General features: G+C 42.3%; 1 protein-coding gene across 1 annotated transcript in view; it reads right to left on the bottom strand.

The window, feature by feature from the left end:
• The window catches only part of Fam186a (family with sequence similarity 186 member A), a 79,941-nt gene that overhangs the window by 20,138 nt on the left and 34,578 nt on the right, over positions 1 to 25,225 (bottom strand). Inside the window, exons 4-9 of the mRNA XM_047549764.1 lie at positions 12,892 to 15,407; positions 11,200 to 11,343; positions 9,760 to 10,515; positions 8,962 to 9,507; positions 7,805 to 8,853; positions 6,701 to 7,699 (exon numbers count right to left, since the gene is read on the bottom strand). Of these exons, the coding sequence (XP_047405720.1) occupies positions 6,701 to 7,699; positions 7,805 to 8,853; positions 8,962 to 9,507; positions 9,760 to 10,515; positions 11,200 to 11,343; positions 12,892 to 15,407 (6,010 nt within the window). The remainder of the gene's footprint in view (positions 1 to 6,700; positions 7,700 to 7,804; positions 8,854 to 8,961; positions 9,508 to 9,759; positions 10,516 to 11,199; positions 11,344 to 12,891; positions 15,408 to 25,225) is intronic.

The raw sequence follows: 25,225 nt of genomic DNA on the forward strand, positions 1-25,225 counted from the left end.
ATATTTTCCTTATAGAACTTTAAAACTTTTGCCTGTTAGTGTTTTGAAGTAGTACTCCTTCTAACAGAACAACCTGAGTTATTTTGAGATAATAAGCCATCACCTATAGGACAGAATAGGATATAAGGCTGTATATAGTATTACAGTACTAATACTAACCCCAGTTAAATGGAAGGGATAACCAAAGGCAAGGAAGTAAAAGGTCCAAGGAAAAAATAGTATAAAATAGTCCTTGCCCTCTAAGGTCTGCTAGGACCCAGGGAACCACAGGACTGCTCTAAGTGTCCTGCAACTCTGGGTGAATCACTTGACCTTCTGATCAGGGGGATCATGAGAACCCTAGAGAACAGGAAATCAACCAGTATACATTCTGCAAAGGGGACGTTCACTGGAGAGGAAAATGTCCCTTATGCTTCCAAGGGAAGACACATGTGGTCAGCAAGACTCTGACCTCTCTTGCAAGATGGCACAATTGATAGAGGAAGACTACAAGAGCCAAGAGGACTTCCACTCCCAAAAGTGACCCCTGAGAGATGTCAGCTGACCCTAACAGTAGATAGGAACAAGGTCAACTTTTGACCAACTTGGTCTTAAACACCTAGCAGGAAAGTACAACTAAAGAATAATCATAAGTGAATATTAAGAAAAGATTTCTCCTTTTAAATGTAATTTGATGTATATTTATGTTAACCTTACCAAAAGTAAGTAAAGGATATAGAAAAAGAAGTCTTATAAATGAGTGTCTGATAATAACAATCAGAAGAGACTGCTAAAATGAAGTTTGCCCTAAGTTAATTTTTCTGATCTGATAAACCTGCTTAAAAAAATCCAGATCCTGAGACATGTACAGGTACATAAAACTATTACTTACCTAACTTCACTTGGCTGTTACCATTCTTAAGACCTCTGGTAACTATACTTCTGCTCCTATTGCTCAGTCTGGGTCTTTTTAATCTAATGAAGCTTGTATCTTCCAGATTACAATTCCATGTTAAGAGAATGGCAACACAAGAATGTCAACTCATCCCTGCAAATGAGACATAGTGTCTATCTCCTTTAGAAAGTCAGGATGAGACTTTTGATCCCTGATTAGGCAGGGTAATTGCCTCTTGCCAGCTTGAAGCAGCCATAAAAGTGTATCTTCAACCCTCACCAACCTTAAGATTAAGGGATCAAAGTCTCAAGGGGAGGGGGAATGAGATAGGGATTTAGGATAAAGAGAGAAGAACTATGTTTTAGTCAGCTTTCTCACTGCTGTGACTAAAAGACCTAATTAGAAAAATTGTAGAGGAGGAAAAGTTTATTTGAAGGCTCATGGTTTCAGAGGTCTCAGTCTATAGAAGGCTGGCTCCACTCCTTGGGGCTCCAGGTGAGACAGAACATCATAGTGAAGAGTGTAGCAGAGGAAAGCAGCTCATGTGATGATCAGAAAGCAGAGAAAAAAAACTAAGCTCACAAAATATATACCTCAAAGGCACACCCCAATGATCCACCTCTTCTAGACACACCCTACCCACCTTTAGTTACTACTCAGTTAATTTGTCAGGGAATTAATGCACTGATTGGGTTAAGGCTCTCATAATCCAATTATTTCACCTCCGAATGTTCTTGCACTGTCTCACACATGAGCTTTTGGGGGACACCTTATATCCAGAGCATAACAAATGGAATTTTTTGGGGGGGTTACCTGGGATTAAATTCAGGGGCACTCAACCACATCCCCAGTCCTATTTTGTATTTTATTTAGATACAGGATCTCGCTTTTGCTGAGGTTGGCTTTAAACTCCAGATCCTCCTGTCTCAGCCTCCTGAGCCACTGGGATTACAGGCATACATGCCACCACATCCAGCTAACAAACTGAATCTTAAAGGAAACACCCATAAGACACTGAGATGTAGAAAGCATAGTTGTAAATCTTGAGCATACCCTTGTAAAATGAGGAAAATTTGCAAGTGCAGGGAAAACTGGCATGAAACCGTGTAGCTCCACCCTGGATCCCCCTTCAGTCTGGTCCCTGGTATAGCCCTTCTATAAATATTGAATCCCCAGCCCAAGTCAGGACTGCTTTTCCACTCTTGAAACAGCCTGCCTTCTTTCTTGAATGTTTATCTACCTTCCTAAAAAAACCTCTATCTATTCCTTTGTCTGACTCATGCTGAAATTCTTTACTGTCATTTATGTCAAGAACCCCACTGGTCCTGAGTCGAGTTCCCCCTCTCTTCTGCGAACTCCTCAGATCCTTCTTAGGAGACATGTCTTCTCCCATGACAAAATGCCAAGATATGTGCCTATGAAAGAATATGCAAGAGCTCCTGAAGGACTCATACACACACACAAAAAAAAAACCTGAACAAAAAGGATGGTATACCATATTCTTGGATAGGAAGACTATGTGAAATAAGCCAGGTTTTACTATTTTAACAAATAACCATACCTCGGTCACATTATTAGAGTTTGCCTGGTGCATGGCACTTGCCTATAATCCCATGTAAAATTTGTTTTCTATCAAAGTTAAACCTCTAATGCAACACACACATGTTTACTGTAACTTAAATTTCATGTATATAAAGGAACCACCTTAAGTTAGGAGACTGTGTTCAGAATGGAGCCATTTATAAATCTCTTAACACTGTAACCCTTTTCTGTGCCCTCTCCAACTTTAAATTAGCTAATGGCATAGATTGTACCCCCCTGAACTCTTCCTATGAGAGTAAGGGGCAGTGCCTATTTAGGGATTAAAGCAGGCAGACCACCCGCCCAGGGTGGCTCACTAAATTCCCTTTTCAGGCACACCTTTTTACAGAAAAACAGTTTTTTGCCTTGCCTGCCCACTTCCGAGCACGTGTTTGATTTCTTGTGGTATTTCTAACATTCCAGAGACTCAAGAGGCTGAGGCTGGAGAATTCCAAGCTTGAGGCCAGCCTTTACAACTTAGTGAAATCCTGTCTCAAAGTAAAACTGAAGAGGGCAGAGGATGTGGCTCAGTGGTAGAGAGGCTCTGGGTTTTTCAACCTGCAGGACAGCCAAAAAAAAAAAGTTTACTTGTAGCTCAGCAGGGAGTGAGCTTCTTGTATTCTCTCAAGGACAAAGTCTAATAGGACAGTCATCACCTGAAACATTTGAAAGTTACAGTAGAAAAAAAGGAACCTCTAAAGGGTCCCAAACCAACAATGACAAACTTGGCACAGAAATGACACATGAGAGTTCTGTTCACATCTCATTGAGAAGTAGTATTGACAAATAACACTAAAAACTACCACAAAATCTCAGCACCTTAAAAATAAAACTGTAATAAACAACACAGAATGGAAGTGATTCATCAATAGGCAGATCAATAGAAAATAATAGAAAAGCCATACATGGATCCAAATGATGAAAGAATTTATGACAAAAGTTCATTTAATGGACTGGGGTCATAGCTCAGTGGTAGAGCACTTGCATAGCGGGTTGAGGCTCTGGGTGCAATTCTCAGTACTGCATATAAATAAATAAAGGTTCATCAACAACTAAAAAAATATTTTTAAAAAAGTGCATTTAAATCAATAGGGGGAAATGTGGATTATTTTACAAATAGTAATCAGGCAACTGAGTAGCCATGAAAAAAAAAAAGTGAAGTCCACATCCCATAACATAAAATTATGAACAAAGACTTAAGTGTGAAACCAAAGAGGAAAATAAAGCAAAACCCTAAAAATCGATCTTTAAAATACTAAAAGAAGGGCTGGTGGAGTACCTCAGTGGTAGAGCACTTTCCAATCATGTGTGAAGCCCTAGGTTCAAACCCCAGCACTACAAAAAATAAATAAATAAAAAATTTAAAAATTTAAAAATTTTATGTATCTCAAACAGCTTTCTAAATAAAGCACAATGTACTGTTATTAAAATATTAATATATTTAAACACAAAAGTTAAATTTTCTACAAGCCAAGTTTACAAAAAGTAGAATCAAAATGTAAGTGGGGTAGGAGGGGTAAGTGTTAGGGTTAGGGTTAGGTTTAGGGTGAGGGTTAGGGAGGGTGGCAAGAATGGAAGAAGGAAGGACTGTAGAGAGGGAAAAGAGGGGTGGGAGGGGTGGGGGGAAGGGAAAAAATAACAGAATGAATCAAACAACATTACCCTATGTAAATTTATGATTACATAAATGGTATGACTTTACTCCATGTACAAACAGAGAAACAACATGTATCCCATTTGTTTACAATAAAATAAATAAATAAATAAATAAATAAAAATAAAATATAAGTGGAAGCTGGGATTGTAGCACAGTGGCACATGCCTGTAATACCAGCAGCTTGAAAAACTGTGTCAGGAGAATCACGACTTGACAGCCAGCCTCAATAACTTAATGAGGCCCTAAGCAATTTAGCAAGACCCTGTCTCAAAATACAAAACAAAAAGGGTTGTGGGGGTGAGCTGGGGTTGTAGCTCAGTGTTAGAGTGCTTGCCTAACACATGTGAGGCACTGGGTTCAATCCTCAGCACCACACAAAAATAAATAAAATAAAGGTATTGTGTACATCCACAACTAAAAAAAGGGACTGTGGGGATGTAGCTCAGTGGTTAAGTGCCCCAGGTTCAATTCCTGATACAAAAAAAAAAAAAAAAAAAGATTTTTTTTTTTAAGTTTTTTTTTTTTTTTATCTTCAGTATTGGGGATCAAACCCAGGAATTGGATATGCTAGCAAGTGTGCTACCACTAAACAACATTCCCAACCCTGAATAAGCTATTTATATATCTTTAATAACTAAGTTATCCAATATGTAATACCTAAGTTATGTTATAAAAAAAAATGTAATAACTTTAAAATATTTTAAAAGAGTAATAAAAGAGCTATATACACTATCCTACATATGCAGATAATATTTCTGGATAGGCATATACAAGTGGCCTGTGGGAAGAGCCCGATTGACAAGGAAGAGAGCTATTAAGGAGAATTTCAACTCTACAATTTGTATGTTTTCGAGTATTGTGCCATGTGAATGTTGGATGTACTACTTATTTTTTAAATTTAAATATAACAAAAAAATAAAGATATAAGAGAACAGGAGATGACCAGAAACATGTTATTTAAAATTCTCAAGTGCATGAAAGTGTTTAGATGTAAAATCAGGTTAAAAGTCTGGGGCTTGCTGGGCACCGTGGTGCATGCCTGTAATCCCAGCAACTCAGGAGGCTGAGGCAGAAGGATTGCTAGTTCAAAGCCAGCCTTAGCAAAAGCAAGGCCCTAAGCAACTCAGTGAGAGCCTGTTTCTAAATAAAGTGCAAATAGGTGGCTGGGGATATAGCTCAGTTGGTAGAGTGCTTGCCTTGCAAGCACAAGGCCCTGGGTTCAATCCCCAGCACCACAAAAAAAAAAAAAAAAAAAAAAAAAAAAAGCAAATAGGGTTGGGGAATGTGGTTCAGTGTTTGAGTGCCCCACCAAAAAAAAAAAAAAGCCTGGGACTACTCATAGTGGAAAGAGAAAACTAAAGACAAGTATAGAAACATATTTTTTCAACAAATCTCAACTAATTTAAGTTTTGAAATTAAAAGTTCTGATTATAGGTTGAAGAAGTTTTCCTTTTGTACTTTGTTCCAATCCTTCAGTTTCCAAATGAATTTGTCTCCCTAAAATATAAATTTTAAGAGAACAAGGGACTTTGTTTTCTTCCCTGGGGTATCCCTAGCACCTAGAACAATGCTTGGCACATAATATATATTCAATAAATCTTTACTGAATAAATTATGTAAGCTGTTCATAAAATTAATGATAACCTTTTCTGATATTATGTTTTGATTTGGCATCCTATAATTTGAAATAAAAATTTTCTTCCTAAACAGTATGCTCAAACACAAATTTTGAGGATAGTAAGATAATTGTTACTTACCTTGATCCATTTCTGATATTTGCAATTAAAAAAAAAAGACCAGCAGCAAAATTGCTTTAGCAACACCTCGTATAAAACCTGCCATTTCCTATTTTTAAAGTCATACATCTTCTGCTGAACTGAAGATGACAGAAATTCAGACTAACTGTCAAGCATCTCTAAAATTTTTAGGTTGATGTTTAGGAGATCATCCATGATATCCACAAAATATATCTTAGAATCTCTACTAGAGATATAGATGGAATGGATCATGTTATGTATTTTTTTCATCTTTTCTCCTCCTCCTCCTTCTTCTCTCCACCCTTTTTATTTTTAGACAGGATTTTGTTAAGTTGTTGAGACTGGCCTGGAACTTGTGATCCTCCTGCCTCAGCCTCCTAAGCACTTGGGATTACAGGTGTGCACCACCATACCCAGCTCTCTCTCTCTCTCTCTCTCTCTCTCTCTCTCTCTCTCTCTATATATATATATATATATATATATATATATATATATATATATAAAATTTCTTATTTCCTAAAAAATACATCTGCTGGGCCTGGGGTTGTGGCTTAGTGGTACAGCACTTGCCTAGCATATATGAGGATCTGGGTTTGATCCTCAGCACTGCATATAAATAAAATAAAGACCTGTCAACAACTAAAAATATATATATATATTTTTAAATACATCTGCTTTTGCTATCTTAAACAAGTTTCCATCCCACAGAACTTCTATAAGAGAATGCTTTAAAGCATATGATCTACAAATATGAATACATTTCTAGGCAACAAAAGGGAGTGTTTAAAATCAGAACTATATCAGAAAACTGGATATAATAATTACATCTACCTGGCACGCTGGATCAGCCTATAGGCAATGTACTTGCGGAACAGGTATCCCAACCGAATATTGTTCATGTGAAGTGTCTCAATTATGAGATTCCTAGCTGTTGTATGTTGCTGCAAAGGGAGTCCAGAAGTTTTTGTGGCCTGATTTAATAGTATCAGGTTCTTCCTCTGAGCCTCCACATCAACAGTATACCTCTTTTCCTCAAGTTCTTGGGGAGAGGAAGGGGGCACTGCCATCTTTGGTTTCTTGATGCCTAAAACTGAAGTCAGTATCCAGGGCTTGTTTATAGGGGGGAATCGAGATTTCTGGTCCCATTCAGAAGGTAAGATCTGTGATATTTTGGGTAGATGAGTTATTAGAGATGGTAGTGATGTTTGAGGCTTCATGAGACGGGGAAGGGCCTGCCCATCAATGTAAGGGGATTGCGATACTGGCATCCTGTAATTGGTGAGATAGGACTGAAATGTTTCAAATGGTTCCATGGCAGAAGTATCTTGGAGAATCTTGCTTTTTTCAGAAATGTCAGAGAACTCTGATATTTGGGACTTCTTAGTGATGAAAGGAGCTTGAGGTACCTTGGAATGTGGAGAACTTGGATGAACCAAAACTGGTTTAGATTTCAGGGAAGAAATAATTGCCAATCTTTTCGGAGCAACAGAAGAGAATAAAACTCCCTGAGGCTTTTCAGGAACTGGGGGAGGCAAGCGTGTGGAGGGATGTCTAGGAGTGGGAGGGACCCGTAGTGGTAAAACTTGCCCAGGAATGATCCATGGTGCCAGTTGCTGCCCAAAGGGAGAAGGGGTCTGCAGATAGGGAGATGGCTCAGGCTTGGCAGGAGGCTGGAATGCCTGGGGCTGTTCAAATAAGCCGAGTCTAGATTCCTGAAGCTCCCTGGGGATGGAAGAGGCTTCAGGAACCAAGGGCTTCCCAGGTGACAGAGGATCTCGGAGTCTAGGAATCTGTCCAAAGGTGGATGGGAGTCTAGATATAAGAGGTCGCCTAGGGGTGACAGGGGCCTTTGATATCAAAGGTGGCCGGGGAGTCAGAAGGCCCCTAGATATGAAGAACTGCCTAGAACTAAGGGCCTCCATTTTAAGGGGCTGCCCTGGAGTGGGAGGGACCCCAGATACTGGGGGCTGCCCAGGAGTGAGAAGGATCTCTGGTGCTGTGGATTGTGCAGGAATGGATTGACCTTTACCTATCTGGATCTTTCTAGAGGTAGGAAGGATCAGTGGTGCCAGGAGCTTCCCTGGGCCAGAAGGAATATGCATTCCTTGGCCTTTCCCAGGAGCAGATGATGTCAGTGACTGCCAAGGGCTTGGAGATAGTCTTGATGGAATGGATTGTTTCATGGGGAAAGAAGCCTTCAATTCATGAAATGGTCTAAGAGTGGAAGGAGCCAGCTTGGCAAGCTTCTCCAGGTTGAGAGGAGTGCCAAGTGCCTGAGCCAGCTGATGGGAGGGAGTGGCCCTCAATGCAAGGAACTGCTCCAGGCTAATAATATTTGATACCCCTTGAAACTTTTCTGGAGTGATAGAAACCCCCAATTTCCTTGCCTGTTCTTCAGTAAGAGGGGCTTCTAAAGTCTGTGCTAGCTCATTGGTGTGGGCGATGCCTACTGCCTGAGCTTCTCCATGGGTAAGTGTGATGCCTAAACTGTGGGTTTTCTCTGGAGTAACAGATTCCTGCACTTGTTCTGGAGGAAGAAGGCCCTGCAAAGACTGAGTCTGACCAGAAGGAAGAGGGGGCAACAATGCCTGAACCTGCTCAGGAGTGAGGACAGCACGCAATACCTGGGCCAATTGAGGAGAGAGAGTGATGACTGGAGCCTGGGCCTGCTGAAGGTTAAGACTAATCCCCAGGTCCTGTGCCTGCTGAGGGGTGAGAGTGATCCCCTGTGCCTGGGCCTGCTGAGGGGTGAGAGAGATCCCCTGTGCCTGGGCCTGCTGAGGGGTGAGAGTGATCCCCTGTGCCTGGGCCTGCTGAGGGGTGAGAGTGATCCCCTGTGCCTGGGCCTGCTGAGGGGTGAGAGTGATCCCCTGTGCCTGGGCCTGCTGAGGGGTGAGAGTGATCCCCAGGTCCTGAGACTGCTGAGGGGTGAGAGTGATCCCCTGTGCCTGGGCCTGCTGAGGGGTGAGAGTGATCCCTTGTGCCTCTGCCTGCTGAGGGGTGAGAGTGATCCCCTGTGCCGGGGCCTGCTGAGGGGTGAGAGTGAACCCCTGTGCCTGGGCCTGCTGAGGGGTGAGAGTGATCCCCTGTGCCTGGGCCTGCTGAGGGGTGAGAGTGATCCCCAGGTCCTGGGCCTGCTGAGGGGTGAGAGTGATCCCCTGTGCCTGGGCCTGCTGAGGGGTGAGAGTGATCCCCTGTGCCTGGGCCTGCTGAGGGGTGAGAGTGATCCCCAGGTCCTGGGCCTGCTGAGGGGTGAGAGTGATCCCCTGTGCCTGGGCCAGCTGAGGGGTGAGAGTGATCCCCTGTGCCTGGGCCTGCTGAGGGGTGAGAGTGATCCCCTGTGCCTGGGCCTGCTGAGGGGTGAGAGTGATCCCCTGTGCCTGGGCCTGCTGAGGGGTGAGAGTGATCCCCTGTGCCTGGGCCTCCTGGGGGGTGAGAGTGATCCCCTGTGCCTGGGCCTGCTGGGGGGTGAGAGTGATCCCCTGTGCCTGGGCCTGCTGGGGGGTGAGAGTGATCCCCTGTGCCTGGGCCTGCTGGGGGGTGAGAGTGATCCCCAGGTCCTGAGACTGCTGAGGGGTGAGAGTGATCCCCAGGTCCTGGGCCTGTTGGGGGGTGAGAATGATCCCCAGGTCCTGGGCCTGCTGAGGGGTGAGAGTGATCCCCTGTGCCTGGACCTGCTGAGGGGTGAGAGTGACCCCCAGTACCTGGGACTGCTGAGGGGTGAGAGTGATCCCCTGTACCTGGGCCTGCTGAGGGCTGACAGTGACCCCCTGTGCCTGGGTCTGCTGAGGGGTGACAGTGATCCCCAGTACCTGGGAATGCTGAGGGGTGAAAGTGATCCCCAGGTCCTGGGCCTGCTGAGGGGTGAGAGTGATCCCTTGTGCCTCTGCCTGCTGAGGGGTAAGAGTGATCCCCAGGTCCTGGGCCTGCTGAGGGGTGAGAGTGATCCCCAGTACTTGGGAATGCTGAGGGGTGAGAGTGATCCCCAGGTCCTGAGCCTGCTGAGGGGTGAGAGTGACCCCCAGTACCTGGGACTGCTGAGGGGTGAGAGTGATCCCCAGGTCCTGGGCCTGCTGAGGGGTGAAAGTGATCCCCTGGGCCTGGGCCTGCTGAGGGGTGACAGTGACCCCCTGTGCCTGGGCCTGCTGAGGGGTGAGAGTGATCCCCAGGTCCTGGGAATGCTGAGGGGTGAGAGTGATCCCCAGGTCCTGGGCCTGCTGAGGGGTGAGAGTGATCCCTTGTGCCTCTGCCTGCTGAGGGGTGAGAGTGATCCCCAGGTCCTGGGCCTGCTGAGGGGTGAGAGTGATCCCTTGTGCCTCTGCATGCTGAGGGTTGAGAGTGATCCCCAGGTCCTGGGCACACTGAGAGGTGAGTGTGATCCCTTGTGCCTCTGTCTGCTGAGGTGTGAGAGTGATCCCCAGGTCCTGGGCCTGTTGAGGAGTAAGAGTGATCCCCAGGTCCTGGGCCTGCTGAGGGGTGAGAGTGATCCCTTGTGCCTCTGCCTGCTGAGGGTTGAGAGTGATCCCCAGGTCCTGGGCCTGCTGGGGGATGAGAGTGATCCCCTGTGCCTGGGCCTGCTGAGGGGTAAGAGTGATCCCCTGTGCCTGGGACTGCTGAGGGGTGAGAGTGATCCCCTCTGCCTGGGCCTGGTTGGGGGTGAGAGTGATCCCCAGATTCTGGGCATGCTGAAGGATGAGAGTGATCCCCAGGTCCTGGCCCTGCTGATTGGTGAATGTGAGTCCTTGTGCCTCTGTCTGCTGAGGGTTGAGAGTGATCCCCAGGTCGTGGGCCTGCTGGGGGGTGAGAGTGATCCCCAGGTCCTGGGCCTGCTGAGGGGTGAGAGTGATCCCTTGTGCCTCTGCATGCTGAGGGTTGAGAGTGATCCCCAGGTCCTGGGACTGCTGAGGGGTGAGAGTGATCCCCTGTGCCTGGGACTGCTGAGGGGTGAGAGTGATCCCCTGTGCCTGGGACTGCTGAGGGGTAAGAGTGATCCCCTGTGCCTGGGTCTGCTGAGGGGTGAGAGTGATCCCCTGTGCTTCTGCCTGCTGAGGGTTGAGAGTGATCCCCTGTGCCTGGGCCTGCTGGGGGGTGAGAGTGATCCCCAGGTCCTGGGCCTGCTGAGGGGTAAGAATGAGCCCTTGCGCCTCTGCCTGCTTAGGGTTGAGAGTGATCCCCAGGTCGTGGGCCTGTTGGGAGGTGAGAGTGATCCCCAGGTACTGGGCCTGTTGAGGGGTGAAAGTGATCCCCAGGTCCTGGACCTGCTGAGGAGTAAGAGCAATCCCTTGTGCCTCTACCTGCTGAGGGGTGAAAGTGATCCCCAGGTCCTGAGCCTGTTGGGGGGTGAGAGTGATCCCCAGGGCCTGGGCCTGCTGAGGGGTGAGAGTAATCCCCAGGGCCTGGGCCTGCTGGGGGGTGAGAGTGATCCCCAGGTCATGGGCCTGCTGAGGAGTAAGAGTGATCCCTTGTGCCTCTGCCTGATGAGGGGTGAGAAGGATCCCCATGTCGTGGGCCTGCTGAGGAGTAAGAGTTATCCCTTGTGCCTCTGCCTGATGAGGATTGAGAGTGATCCCCAGGTCCTGGGCCTGCTGAGGAGTAAGAGTGATCCCTTGTGCCTCTGCCTGCTGAGGATTGAGAGTGATCCCCAGGTCATGGGCCTGCTGAGGAGTAAGAGTGATCCCTTGTGCCTCTACCTGCTGAGGGGTGAGAAGGATCCCCAGGTCCTGAGCCTGCTGAGGAGTAAGAGTTATCCCTTGTGCCTCTGCCTGCTGAGGATTGAGAGTGATCCCCAGGTCCTGGGCCTGCTGAGGAGTAAGAGTGATCCCTTGTGCCTCTACCTGCTGAGGGGTGAGAAGGATCCCCAGGTCCTGGGCCTGCTGAGGAGTAAGAGTGATCCCTTGTGCGTCTGCCTGCTGAGGGGTGAGAAGGATCCCCAGGTCGTGGGCCTGCTGAGGAGTAAGAGTGATCCCTTGTGCCTCTGCCTGCTGAGGGGTGAGAGTGATCCCCAGGGCCTGGGCCTGCTGGGGGGTGAGAGTGATCCCCAGGTCATGGGCCTGCTGAGGAGTAAGAGTGATCCCTTGTGCCTCTGCCTGCTGAGGATTGAGAGTGATCCCCAGGTCCTGGGCCTGCTGAGGAGTAAGAGTGATCCCTTGTGCCTCTGCCTGCTGAGGATTGAGAGTGATCCCCAGGTCCTGGGCCTGCTGAGGAGTAAGAGTGATCCCTTGTGCCTCTGCCTGCTGAGGATTGAGAGTGATCCCCAGGTCCTGGGCCTGCTGAGGAGTAAGAGTGATCCCTTGTGCGTCTGCCTGCTGAGGGGTGAGAAGGATCCCCAGGTCGTGGGCCTGCTGAGGAGTAAGAGTGATCCCTTGTGCCTCTGCCTGCTGAGAGGTGAGAGTGATCCCCAGGGCCTGGGCCTGCTGGGGGGTGAGAGTGATCCCCAGGTCATGGGTCTGCTGAGGAGTAAGAGTGAACCCTTGTGCCTCTGCCTGATGAGGATTGAGAGTGATCCCCAGGTCCTGGGCCTGCTGAGGAGTAAGAGTGATCCCTTGTGCCTCTGCCTGATGAGGATTGAGAGTGATCCCCAGGTCCTGGGCCTGCTGAGGAGTAAGAGTGATCCCTTGTGCCTCTGCCTGCTGAGGGGTGAGAAGGATCCCCAGGTCGTGGGCCTGCTGAGGAGTAAGAGTGATCCCTTGTGCCTCTGCCTGCTGAGAGGTGAGAGTGATCCCCAGGTCCTGGGCCTGCTGAGGAGTAAGAGTGATCCCTTGTGCCTCTGCCTGCTGAGGGGTGAGAAGGATCCCCAGGTCGTGGGCCTGCTGAGGAGTAAGAGTGATCCCTTGTGCCTCTGCCTGCTGAGAGGTGAGAGTGATCCCCAGGTCCTGGGCCTGCTGAGGAGTAAGAGTGATCCCTTGTGCCTCTGCCTGCTGAGGGGTGAGAAGGATCCCCAGGTCCTGGGCCTGCTGAGGGGTGAGAGTGATCCCCTGTGCCTCTGCCTGCTGAGGGGTGAGAGTGATCCCCAGGTCCTGGGCCTGCTGAGGGGTGAGAGTGATCCCCAGCTCCTGGGCCTGCTCGGGAGTCAGAGTGGTGTACTCTGTGAGAGATACATCAAAAGCAGGAAGGGTGCTGGTTAGGGAAGATCGTCTGGAGGTGGGAGGAGTGACTGGTATGGGACTCTCTTCTTCAGGAAGACTCTCTAATGTCTCAAGATTCCTTTCGATCTTTTGATCTTCATATAGCTGGGATTCATATTTCAATGTCTTCCTCCTCCTTGGAGATGATGTCGCTGGACTTTGGGTGACCATTTGTATTAGCTCTACAGATTTTTTCTTCTCTATCTTATCCTTTTCTTTGTTCTGCCTCTGCCTTTTGAAGTTTTCTGTCCCTCTGCTCTGCCTCTTGTCTTTCTCCCCTGTAATTGCCAGCTCCTGAAGTCCTTCTTCCTTCTGAATCTGCCACGTTGTCTCTTCACTCTTCTTCTCCAAGGGCACCTCTCGTTCTTTCATCATTTGCTTCCATGGTTCCAACTGCTGCTGCCTTATTTGCTGCTGCTCTTCTTTCTCCCTTTTCCTTTGATTTTCCTTCCCATCTTGCTCAATCCACTTTTGAGTTCTCTGTTTTTGCCGGTCCTTCCATACCTCTTCTTCCTGCCCCCGTTTCGGTTTCTGTGGCTCATGCATGCCAGGTATTTTTTCTTGATCTTCTGGCAAATAATCCTTCTGCTTCTTTTTTCCTTTCTCCTTGTGGTCTTCCCCTTCCACAACTGTTGGAACATACCTTTCTCTTTCTAATTCAGTCACAATCATTTGTATTAAATTATTAATTAATGGGTCTGTGCTCTCATTTTCGAGAATTGAGCTAATTTCAGATTTTGCACTAGTGGATTTTGACTTCTGAAAATGTGACTCTGGCATAAATGAGACAATTTTTTTTTGTTTCGAAGATTTATCTTCAACTTGTCCTTCATTTTTTATATTTTTGTATTTCCTCAAGATTTTAGTCACAGTTTCAGCCACTTTTTGGAAATATTCCTCTGTCTTTGACTTTATAATTCCTAACTTTTCAACTTCTTCTTTTTTTAATAACTTTTCCTCCTTTAGCACACTCTCTTTACCAAAAGGCTTTCCTGTATTATCAATTTTCTCTTTCAGGAAAGCCAGAATGGCTTTTTGAAATAATTCTAGGTTACCTTGTTCTCTCTTGCCATCTGGACTTCCTAAATCCTCTTTAGTGGTCTTTGAGTGTGATTTAACAAGTTGTTGAGGCTGGGTTTGTTTGATAAAGGATAACATTTCTTTCTCTTCGATTGTTCCTTCTTTGCTTGTGCTCCTTACTGGAAAGATTTGGGGTTTCTTTTCTTCTGTTTCAACTTTCTGTGGCTCAGAGGTGAAATCATCCTCTGCTGCCTCTGTTGATCTACTCCTTTTGCTTTTGATCTCTTTGCCCACTGACTCACTAGAGGAGTCTGATTTAATCTCTGAGGAAGTCGAGGCTTTTTCAAGTACTTGTTCAGGTTTGACCTTTCTGACTTGCTCCAACGTACTCCTTGTTCCACTTTTGCCATCTGGGCTCTTGGTTTCAATAGAAGAGACATGTTGACTTTTTGGTTCAATGGATGGCTTTGATTTGCCTTGAGAAAAGGATTTTCTTTCTTTTCTCTTCTTTTCCAGTGCTTGTAGCTCAAATTGTTGACCAGGTTTGTCCTTTGAGACTTTCTGTTCACCTTTACCATCACTCAGATTTGATTCAGAGACCTCATGTGAATGTGGGTCTTTTGTGTGCATTTTCTGTGATGGATGCTGGTCAGTTTGAACTTTAGGATGGTCATCATCTTTCTTTGGTGATATATCATCTCCAGTAGTATCTTTATCAGGCTCTTCAGTTAGCTCTGGGGTTTCTTCAACTTGGGCTGTAAATGAAAGAGGTGCATCCCACTTTATCCCAGCACCTTTTATTCCTTTTCTTTGGGATTCATCTAAAACATTTTCAAATTCTTTGCTTAAAATACTGTCCACAGTGTCCTCCATGTCACCAGCTTTAGTCATGGATGACTGTGGAGAAAGTTCAGATAATACTTTTAAGGTTGAAGATGTGGGCAATGCTGTAGGTAGTTGTTCTCCTTTAATAGTTTTGGATTGAATAAGTTGTTCAAATTTTTCTTCTACATCTTTAAGTCTCTGCTGAAGCATTTCATTTTGTTCACTGAGACCATGTATTATTTTGTTAGAGAGTTCTTTATCTGCTTCTCTTATTTCATCTACATACAAATTGCCAATTGGGAAGTCAGTAGCCTTTAAATCGTCACTTAGCATACCCAAGGCTTTAGAAAGGTTGGATATTGTTGATGATATATATTTAATAGCATTGTTTTCCAACTTATTGAACATTGTTGTGCCTGCGAGTTCCTGAAGCATATCCTGAATTTCTGAAACCTTTCTATTTGTTGAATATTGATCGCTAATCATCTGATCTGGTCTTAAGGCATGGGCTGTCGCAGGTCGCTTTGCAACTCTTTCTTTCCAAGGTTTCCATAAAGTACTTCTAGATTCTAGAAGAAAAAAACATAAAACAAAGCAATGAAATTGCATTTCTTCTTTTATGTTGTGCTCTATTAATGTTTAAACTTAAAGAATTTAGCCTAAATTAGTGGACAATGATAGGATAAATATTCCTCAAAAATTTTTAGCTCTAAAATAAGCAGTATTATTTCAGAAAGGTTAATTTTTTCCCCCACAATCACCTAGAAATTCTACTTCCAGGGTTTGGGATATTAATTCAGTTGTGACAGCAACTGACTTTCAGTTACAACTTTGGAATTAGATAAAATATAAGCTGAAGTCAGGCACGGTGGCACATGCCTGTAATCCCAGAGGCTCAGGAGGCTGAGGCAGGAGCATTGCAAGTTCAGAGCCAGCCTCAGCAAAAACAAGGCACTAAGCAACTCAGTGAGACTCTGTCTCTAAATAAAATACAAAATAGAGCTGGGAATGTGGTTCAGTGGTTGAGTGCCCCTCCGTTCAATCCCTGGTTGAAAAAAAAAAAAAAAAAAAAAATATATATATATATATATATATGCTGAAACTGTCTTCTGGCTTTCTTATGCTTCTTTCTTTCTTTCTTTCTTTCTTTCTTTCTTTCTTTCTTTCTTTCTTTCTTTCTTTCTTTCATTTATTTTTTTGGCAGTACGGGGAGATTGAAGCCAGCTCTATTACTGAGCTATATACCCCCAGCTCAGGGGTGAGAGTGATCCCTTTTGTTTGAACCTGTAATCCTCTTGCATTCAGCCTCCCAAGTTGCTGGTATTCCAGGAATATACCACCTCACCAGGCAGAAGTAGCAGCAAGTTCTGTTGTTACAGGACTGGGGTCTTCTGGGAAACTGAAGCAAATGAAGTCCCCCCTCCTTCCCATTCATACTGATTCTCGAAATCAAGTCAGAAAGATTCCATACATGTCGCTCAGGGTAACAGGCATGAATTTATTAGAAGGGAGGGATAGAAGTAAAGGGGATACTCTCAAGGAAGAGTATGGGTATTCTCAGAGAGGAGAGGGACTCCATTTTCCTTCTTGCATTTCTGTCTTTATTTTGCCTTTTCTGAATCAAAGCTAAATTTGATTTTTTCAGAGGGCTACAAATCAACTGACAAACATTGAAGGAATTTCCAGAATGACTCAGTGAGAAATTCAACAAAAATTTTCCCCTAAAAACCATAATAAAACTAGACAAAACTGGGCTGGAGTTGTGGTTCAGTGGTAGAGTATTTGCCTAGCATATGTGAGGCCCTGGGTTGGATACTCAGCACCACATAAAAAAATAAATAATATAAAGGTATGGGCTGGGTAGTTCAGTGGTAGAGCACTTGCCTCGTGTGAGGACTCGGTTTGATTCTCAGCACAATAAATTAATTAATTAATTAAATAAAAATCCATTGACAACTAAAAAATTTTTTAAAAATATGTAAAGGTATTGTGTCCACCTACAACCAAAAAAATTTTTAAAAATTGGACAAAACTGTAAAAACAATAATTTTTTTAACTTCATAAGTTGACATACAACAAATTGAGAAGCATTTATTCAAGAAAAATTTCTAAACTTCAGTACAAAAGTGGTGGTTTGGTAACCTGGAGCTGCTTCCATCCCCAGCCCCCACAACCCTCACCCCCAGATCCAAGGCCTCAGCTTCTATCAGAGTGGGGCCAACTGTGAGGACTGATAGCTCTACTGCTTGAAGGGTTGACTTGATTTAGAGCTGGTGGGGGGAGCCTCATGGGTGATTGTCAAACAATCCTTAAACTACACACAGATTTATTTGCAGAGAAGGTAGCTTATTGAGTCAATGATTAGCAGATAATTTATTAACCACTAAGCTATACTGATCCAAGGATGACTGTAGGAATTTGAGTTTAAAAAAAAATATAAGGGGGAACAAAAAAAGAAATGAGTAAAGATATTAGTGACTTCACACGTGAGAGAGATAGACTCCATAGAATTAGTCCAGGCAAGTCACTAAAACACAAAACAAAACAAAACAAAAAAAGCAGGGCTGGGGAGATAGCTCAGATGGTAGAGTGCTTGCCTTGCAAGTCCAAGCCCTTGGGTTCAATCCCCAGTACCACAAAAAAAAAAAAAAAAAAAAAAAAAAAAAGCAGCAATAACAAATTCTGGAGGGGTAGGAAGAATTATAACCTCGAATTACTATAATAGACTATCTAAAACATCCAGTTTTCAACATAAAATAAACATGCAAAGAAATAGGGAACTGTGACTTGTACAAAGCGGGGAAAAGCAGTCAATTAAAACTGTCTCCAAGAGGGCCACATGCTGGACTTATCAGAAAAAAAAAAAAAAAAAAAAAGGACTTCAGAAAAAGCAAATGAACGCAAAGAGTTTAGGAAACCATATTTAAAAGTAAAAGGAAGATATGATGATAATTACTCATCAAATAGAGAATATCAATAAAGATATGGACTACTCAGTGGCACACATCTGTAATCCCAGGCAGAATTTCAAGTTTGAGATCAGCCCCTACAATTTATCAAGACCCTTCCCAAAAATTAAAAAATAAAAAGGGCTGGGGATGTAGCTCAGTAGAAAAGCACCCCAGGTTCAATTCCCAGTACCACAAAAATAAATAAATGAAAATTGGAAAAACAAGTGAAAACTCTGGAGTTAAAAAGTACAAAATTAGTGGCTAAGGGTGTAGCTCAGTGGTAGAGCACTTATAGCATGTGTAAGGCAGTGGGTTCAATCCTGCACTGGTTCAGCACTATATATATATATGAAGGTATTATTTAAAAAAAAAAACAAAAAACTGCAGAATTAGCCAGGCATGGTGGTGCACACCTGTAATCCCAGTGATTCGGGAAGCTGAGACAGAAGGATTGAAAGTTCAACCTCAGCAACTTAATGAGGACTTAAGCAACTTGGCAAGACCCTCTTGTTAAATCTCAAAATAAAAAACAAAAAGGGCTGGTGATATAGCTCAGTGATAAAATGCCCCTGAGGTTCAATCTCCAGTACCCTCCCCTAAAAAAAAAAAAGTACATAACTAAAACGAGAAATCACCAGAACAACTCAAAAGCATATTTGAGCTGAAAGAAGAAAAAATAATCAGCAAATATAATGCTAGACTAATAGAGATAATCCAATCTGAAGGACAGAGAAGAAAAAGAATGAAGTTGATCCAAACCTCAGAGACTTGTGGGACACTATCTGTTCAGGTTGCTATAACAAAATATCACAAACTGGGTAGCTTATAACAGTAGAAATATCAGATATTTCTCAAGGTTCTGGAGGCCAGGTAGTCCAAGCTGAAGTAAGAGTTGGTGTCTGTTAACAGCCTACTTCCTTATAGACAGCTGCATTTTCACACTAACCTCATATGGTAAAAAGGGTAAGGGATCTCTTCTGAGCCTCTTTTATATGGGTAAAAATCCCATTTATAACCCTGTGACCCAGTCACAACCAAAGGCCCCACTTTCTACTACTGTCATTTTGGGGATTAAATTTCCACATAAAATTTTGGAGAGATACAAACATTTAGACTATAACAGTCACCATCAAGCATACCAATGTACAAGTAGAAGTTCCAGAAGAAGAGGAGAGGAGAGCCACAAAAAAATTTTAAAATTTTAAAGACAAAATCATTTAAAATTTAATGAAAATATTAATCACCAAATTCAAGAAGTTCAGTGAACTCTTAAATAGGATAATGTCTAGACACCTCATACTCAAACTGTGAAAGTCAAAGAGAAAATATTTAAGCCAGAAGGAGAAAAAATTACTTATTCCCATGAAGGGAGACACATGAACTACAAGAGAACCACAATAAATTTAGCAACTCACTTTTTATCAGACATAGTGGAGGCCAGAAGGTGGTAAAATGACATATTCAAAGTGATGAAAGAAAAGGACTTAGCCAAGAATTCTACAGCTAGCAAAACTATTCTTGAAATAATGAAGGTAAGAGCCAGGTGTAATGATGCATGCCTGGAACCCTGCATCCCAGCAACTCAGAAGGCTGAGGTAGGAGGATTGCAAGTTTGAGGCCAGCCTCAGCATTAGCCAGATCCTATCTTAAAACAAAAAATAAAAAGGGCTGGGAATATAACTGAGTGATAGAACATCGCTGGATTCAATGCCTAGTAACACACACACACACACAAAATAATAATAATAATAATAATAATAATAATAATAGTAAGAATGAGATATGCAAATGATGTAATAAGCATATGGAAAGACATTCAAAATTATCTGTCATTTGGGATTTGCAAATTACAATGAGACAACTTATTAGAATAGTTGAAATTCAAAAAACTGGCAATAACTAATACCAGAAAGGATGTAGAACAACAGGAACTCTTGTATTGATAGTAGAATGAAAAATGAAGCCAGGTATGGTGGCACACTCCTGTAATCCCAGCTATTCAGGAAGATTGCAAGACAGGAGGATTTCAAGTACAGGGCCACTCTGGGAAACTTAATGAGACCCTTTCTCAAAATAAAAATAACACACAGGCTTCCCTCCAAAGATGACAGTATGGAAAGGGGAGAAAAAACAGGAACTTTACAGTGGAGAAAACTAACAAACACTACTTTAATCAGGTGATCAGTGTCAACATCGAGTCACAAATCATTTGATATTACCTACCTTTGCTGTGATATGATGAAAACAGCACTTTACTTCTGTGCTTTTCTCCCTCAAACTCATAATCCCAGGACAAAAATGAGAAAAACATCAGACAAATTCAATAGAGGAACATCCCACTGTATACTTGACCAGTATTCCTTAAAACTGCCCAGGATATCAAACACAAGGAAAACTCTAAGAAACTGTCAGTCAAGAAAAGCCTAAGTGAATACAACAAGTAAAGGTAATGTGATCCTGAAACAGAAAGAAGACATTAGGTAAAGCAAGGAGTTCTGAATTAATTATGGAATGGAATTTAGTTAATAATAATATACCTGTATTGTTTCTTTAAATATAACAAGTATATATACTAATGTAAGATAGTCATAGTAGGGGAAATTATGGGAGACATACATGACTCTCTTTTTTTCTCAAAACCTGAAACTGCTAAAAACTAAAGTCTATTTACAAGTGAAGGTGGCCAGTTGCATGGTGCATGCTTGTAATCCCAGCAGATCAGGAGGCTGAGGCAGGAGGATCACTAGTTCAAAGCCAGCCTCAGCAACTTATCGAGGCCCTAAGCAAAGCCACTTAATGAGACCCTGTCTCAAAATTTAAAAATAATAAAAATGGCTGGGGATGTGGCTCAGTGGTTAAGTGCCCCTGGGTTTTATCCCCAGTACAAAAAAATGAAAGAAAGAAAAGAAAAGAAAAGAAAAAAAAAAAAGAATGAAGATGAAATTAAGATATTTCCAGGGCTAGGAATATAGCTCAGTGGTAGACTGGTTCTTAATGAGCATACATGAGGCCCTGGGTTCAATCCCCAGTACTGCCAAGAAAAAAAAGATATTTCCAGATAAATAGATTGAGGAAATTTTTTGTTAACAGACTTTCCTTACAAGAAAGAACAAAGAAGTCCTCAGATCAAAAAAGAAATGACATCAGGGTATAACTCAAATTTACATGAAAAAAACAAAAAGAGCAAAATTAAATGTAGATATATATAAAAAAATAATTTTTCTTTTTTTCTCTCTTAACTGATTTAAAAGACAATATATCTTAGACCACTTAACCAGGTATAACAAAATATCATAGAGGGGTGACATAAACAATATAAATTTATTGCTTGAAATTTACATAAAGGTCTATCAACATCTAAAAAAAAAATTAAAAAGAAAAAAGAAGTTCAAGATCAAGATGCCACCATAAGCTGGGCACAGTAGTGTATTCCTACAATCCCAGCGGCTCAGGAGGCTGAGGCAGGAGGATGGTTCCAAGTCAGCCCCAACAATTTAGCAAGGCCCTAAGCAACTCAGCAAGACCCTGTCTTTAAACAAAATATAAAAAGGGCTGTGATGTGGCTCAGTGGTTAAGCACCTCTGGGTTCAATCCTCAGTACCAAAAGAAATTTTTTTAAAAGCATCTGGTGAGGGCCTGTTTCTTGTTTCATACAGGTCTGTTTTTGTTTTTGTTTTGCCGTGTCCTTGCTTTTCAGAAAAAGTGAACAAGTTCTCTGGAGTCTTTTTTATAAAGTGAATGGCACTAATCTCATTTGTGTGGACTTTGCTCTCATGACCTAACCATGTCCCAGAGGCTCAACCTCTCAATAACTGTCACCATGATAATTAAATTTCAACATACAAATTTTGGGATCACACAAACATTCAGTTTATAGCCACATAAAACAATAATTATTAAACTGTATTGTTGCTGGTTATGGTGGTGCATATCTATAAGCCCAGCTCCTTGGGAGACTAAGGCAAGAGGATCACAAATTCAAGGTCAGTCTGGAAAATTTAGCAAGACCCTGTCTCAAAACAAAATTTAAAAGGGCTGAGGATATAGCTTAGTGATAGAGCACATGCATAGCATGTGCTAGGTCCTGGGTTCAATCTCCAGTACCACCACCACCAAAAGAAAAAAAATATTGAACTTATAAATATATACTATATATTAACTATGCAATACAGTGATAATCCAAAAGAGTTAGTGGAAAGGGAATAGAGTTAGTGGAGCAAAGACTCTATACTTATTGGAATTGAGTTGGTACTAATGTGAAACAGATTGTGAATATTTAAAATATAAAGTCAGGGGGCTGGGGATATAGCTCAGTTGGTAGAGTGCTTGCCTAGTATGCACAAGGCCCTGGATTCAATCCCCAGCACCACCAAAAAAACAAAACAAAACAAAGCAAACAAACAAAATAAATATATATATATAAAGTCAAAATAAAATGGAAAATAAGGAAAAGAAAATATAAAGTTAGGCATGTTGGTACATACCTGTATTCCAGCTACTTGGGAGGTTTAGGCAGAAGGATCACTTGACCCCAAGAGTTCAAGGCCAACCCAGGCAACATAGTGAGACCTCCTCTCAAAGAAAACAAGAGGAAATAAAATGGTCCTCCTCCCACCATCTGTGGGGAATACATTCCAAGACCCTCAGTGGTTGCCTGAAATCACAGATAATACCTGACTCTTCTGTTTTTTCCTATACATACATACTATGATAAAGTTTAATTTGTAAATTAGGCAATCAGTAAGAGATTAGTAACAATAATGAATAATAAAATAAAACACAAGCATAAACTGTAATAAAATTTATAAATATGGTTTCTCTCTCCAAGTATCTTATTTATACTATACTCACCTACTTTCTATAATGTAAGATGATACAATAGTCATGTGATGAGATGAAGGGAGGTGAATGACTAAGCACATCATGCACTATAACTTTTGCAGTTTGAGGTATGAGAGCAAAACTAGCATGAATTTTTTTTTTTAGTTTTTGTTTTTTTATTATTAAAATATTTTTTATTTTTACAGATACATTTTGATTCATTGTACACAAATGGGGTACAACTTTTCATTTCTATGGTTGTACACAATGAATATTCATATCATTCATGTAGTCATACATATATATAGGGTAGTACTGTCTGTTTCACTCTACTGTTTTTCCATTCCTACCCCCTCCCATTCCTTTTTCCTCTACACCATCCAAAGTTCCTTCATTCTTCTCTTCCCCCCGCCACCCCACCTCGCTATATATCGTCATCCACTTATCAGAGAAAACATTCGGCCTTTGGTTTTTTGGGCTTGGCCTATTTCACTTAGCATGATATTTTCCAACTTCATCCATTTACCAGCAAATGCCATAATTTTATTTTCTTTATGGCTGAGTAATATTCCATTATGTATATATATCACAGTTTCTTTATCCATTCATCAATTGAAGGGCATCTAGGTTGGTTCCACAATCTAGCTATTGTGAATTGAGCTGCTATGAACATTGATGTGGCTGCATCTCTGTAGTATGCTGATTTTAAGTCCTCTGGGTATAAACTGAGGAGTGGGATAGGTGGGTCAAATGGTGGGTCCATTCCAAGCTTTCTGAGGAATCTCCATACTGTTTTCTAGAGTGGCTGTACCAATTTGCAACTATCAGCAATGTAGGAGTGTGCCTTTTTCCCCATATCCGTGCCAACACTTCTTATTGCTTGCCTTCTTGATAATAGCCATTCTAATTGGAGTTAGATGAAACCTTAGGGTGGTTTTAATTTGCATTTCTCTGATTACTAGGGATGATGAGTCCTTTTTCATATATTTGTTGATCACCTGTATATCTTCTGTGAAGTATCTGCCCATTTCCTTAGCCCTTTTATTGATTGGGTTCTTTGTATTTGGGGTATAAAGTTTTTTAAGTTCTTTATAAACTTTGGAGATGAGTGCTGTATCTGAAGTGTGTGTGGAAAAGATTTTCTCCCATTCTGTAGGCTCTCTGTTCACATTACTGATTGTTTCCTTTGCTGAGAAAAAAAACTTTTTAGTTTGAATCTATCCCATTTATTGATTCTTGCTTTTATTTCTTGCGCTATGGGGGTCTTGTTAAGGAAGTCTGGTCCTAAGCAAACATGATGAAGATTTGGGCCTACTTTTTCTTCTTTTTGGTGAAGGGTCTCAGGTCTAATTCCTAGATCCTTGATCCATTTTGAATTGAGTTTTATACAGGGTGAGAGATAAGGGTTTAATTTCATTTTACTGCATATGGATTTCCAGTTTTCCCACTACCATTTTGTTGAAGAGGCTATCTTTTCTCCATTGTTAAGTTTTTTGTTTTGTTTTGTTTTGTTTTTGCCATGTTTGAACCCAGGGCCTTGTGCTTGCAAGGCAAGCACTCTACTAACTGAGCTATATCCCCAGCCCTCCATTGTAAGTTTTTGGCACCCTTGTCTAGTATGAGATTACTGTACTTATGTGGGTATGTCTCCATGTCTTCTATCCTGTACCATTGATCTTCCTGTTTATTTTGGTGCCAGTACCATGCCGTTTTTGTTACTATTGCCCTATAGTAGAGTTTAAGTTCTGGTATAGTGATACCTCCTGCATCACTCTTCCTGCCCAGGATTGCTTTGGTTATTACGGGTCTTTTGTTCTTCCAGATGATTTTCTGATTGCTTTTTCTGTTTCTATGAGAAATGTCATAGGAATTTTAACTGGAATTGCATTAAATCTGTAGAGTGCCTTTGGAAGTATGGCCATTTTGATAATATTAATTCTGTCTATCCAAGAACATGGGAGATCGTTCCATATTCTAAGGTCTTCCTCAATTTCTTTCTTCAATGTTTTGCAGTTTTCATTGTAGAGATCTTTTACCTCTTTGATTAGATTGATTCTCAAGTTTTTTTTTTTTGAGGCTATTGCAAATGGAGTTGTTTTCCTCATTTCCCTTTCAGATGTTTCATCGCTTATGTATAAAAATGCTTTAGATTTACGCGTGTCGATTTTATAACCTGCTATTTTGTTGAATTCACTTATGAGGTCTAGAAGTTTTCTGGAGGAGTTTTTTGGATTCTCTAAATAGAGAATCATGTCATCAGCAAATAGTGACAATTTAAGTTCCTCTTTTCCTATTCGTATTCCTTTAATATTTTAGTCTGTCTAATTGCTCTGGCTAGTATTTCAAGTACCGTATTGAATAGAAGTGGTGAAAGAGGGCATCCCTGTCTTCTTCCCATTTTTTAAAGGGAATGCTTTCAGCTTTTCTCCATTAAGAATGATGTTGGGGGTGCTGGGGAGATAGCTCAGTTGGTATAGTGATTGCCTCATAAGCTCAAGGCCCTGAGTTCAATCCCCAGCACCGCAAAAAAAAAAAAAAAAAAAATGATGTTGGCTGTGGGCTTAGCATAAATAACCTTTACAATGTTCAAGTATGTTCCTACTATTCCCATTTTT

Source organism: Sciurus carolinensis, chromosome 4 (genome assembly GCF_902686445.1).
Source record: "Sciurus carolinensis chromosome 4, mSciCar1.2, whole genome shotgun sequence".
NCBI lineage: Eukaryota > Metazoa > Chordata > Mammalia > Rodentia > Sciuridae > Sciurus > Sciurus carolinensis.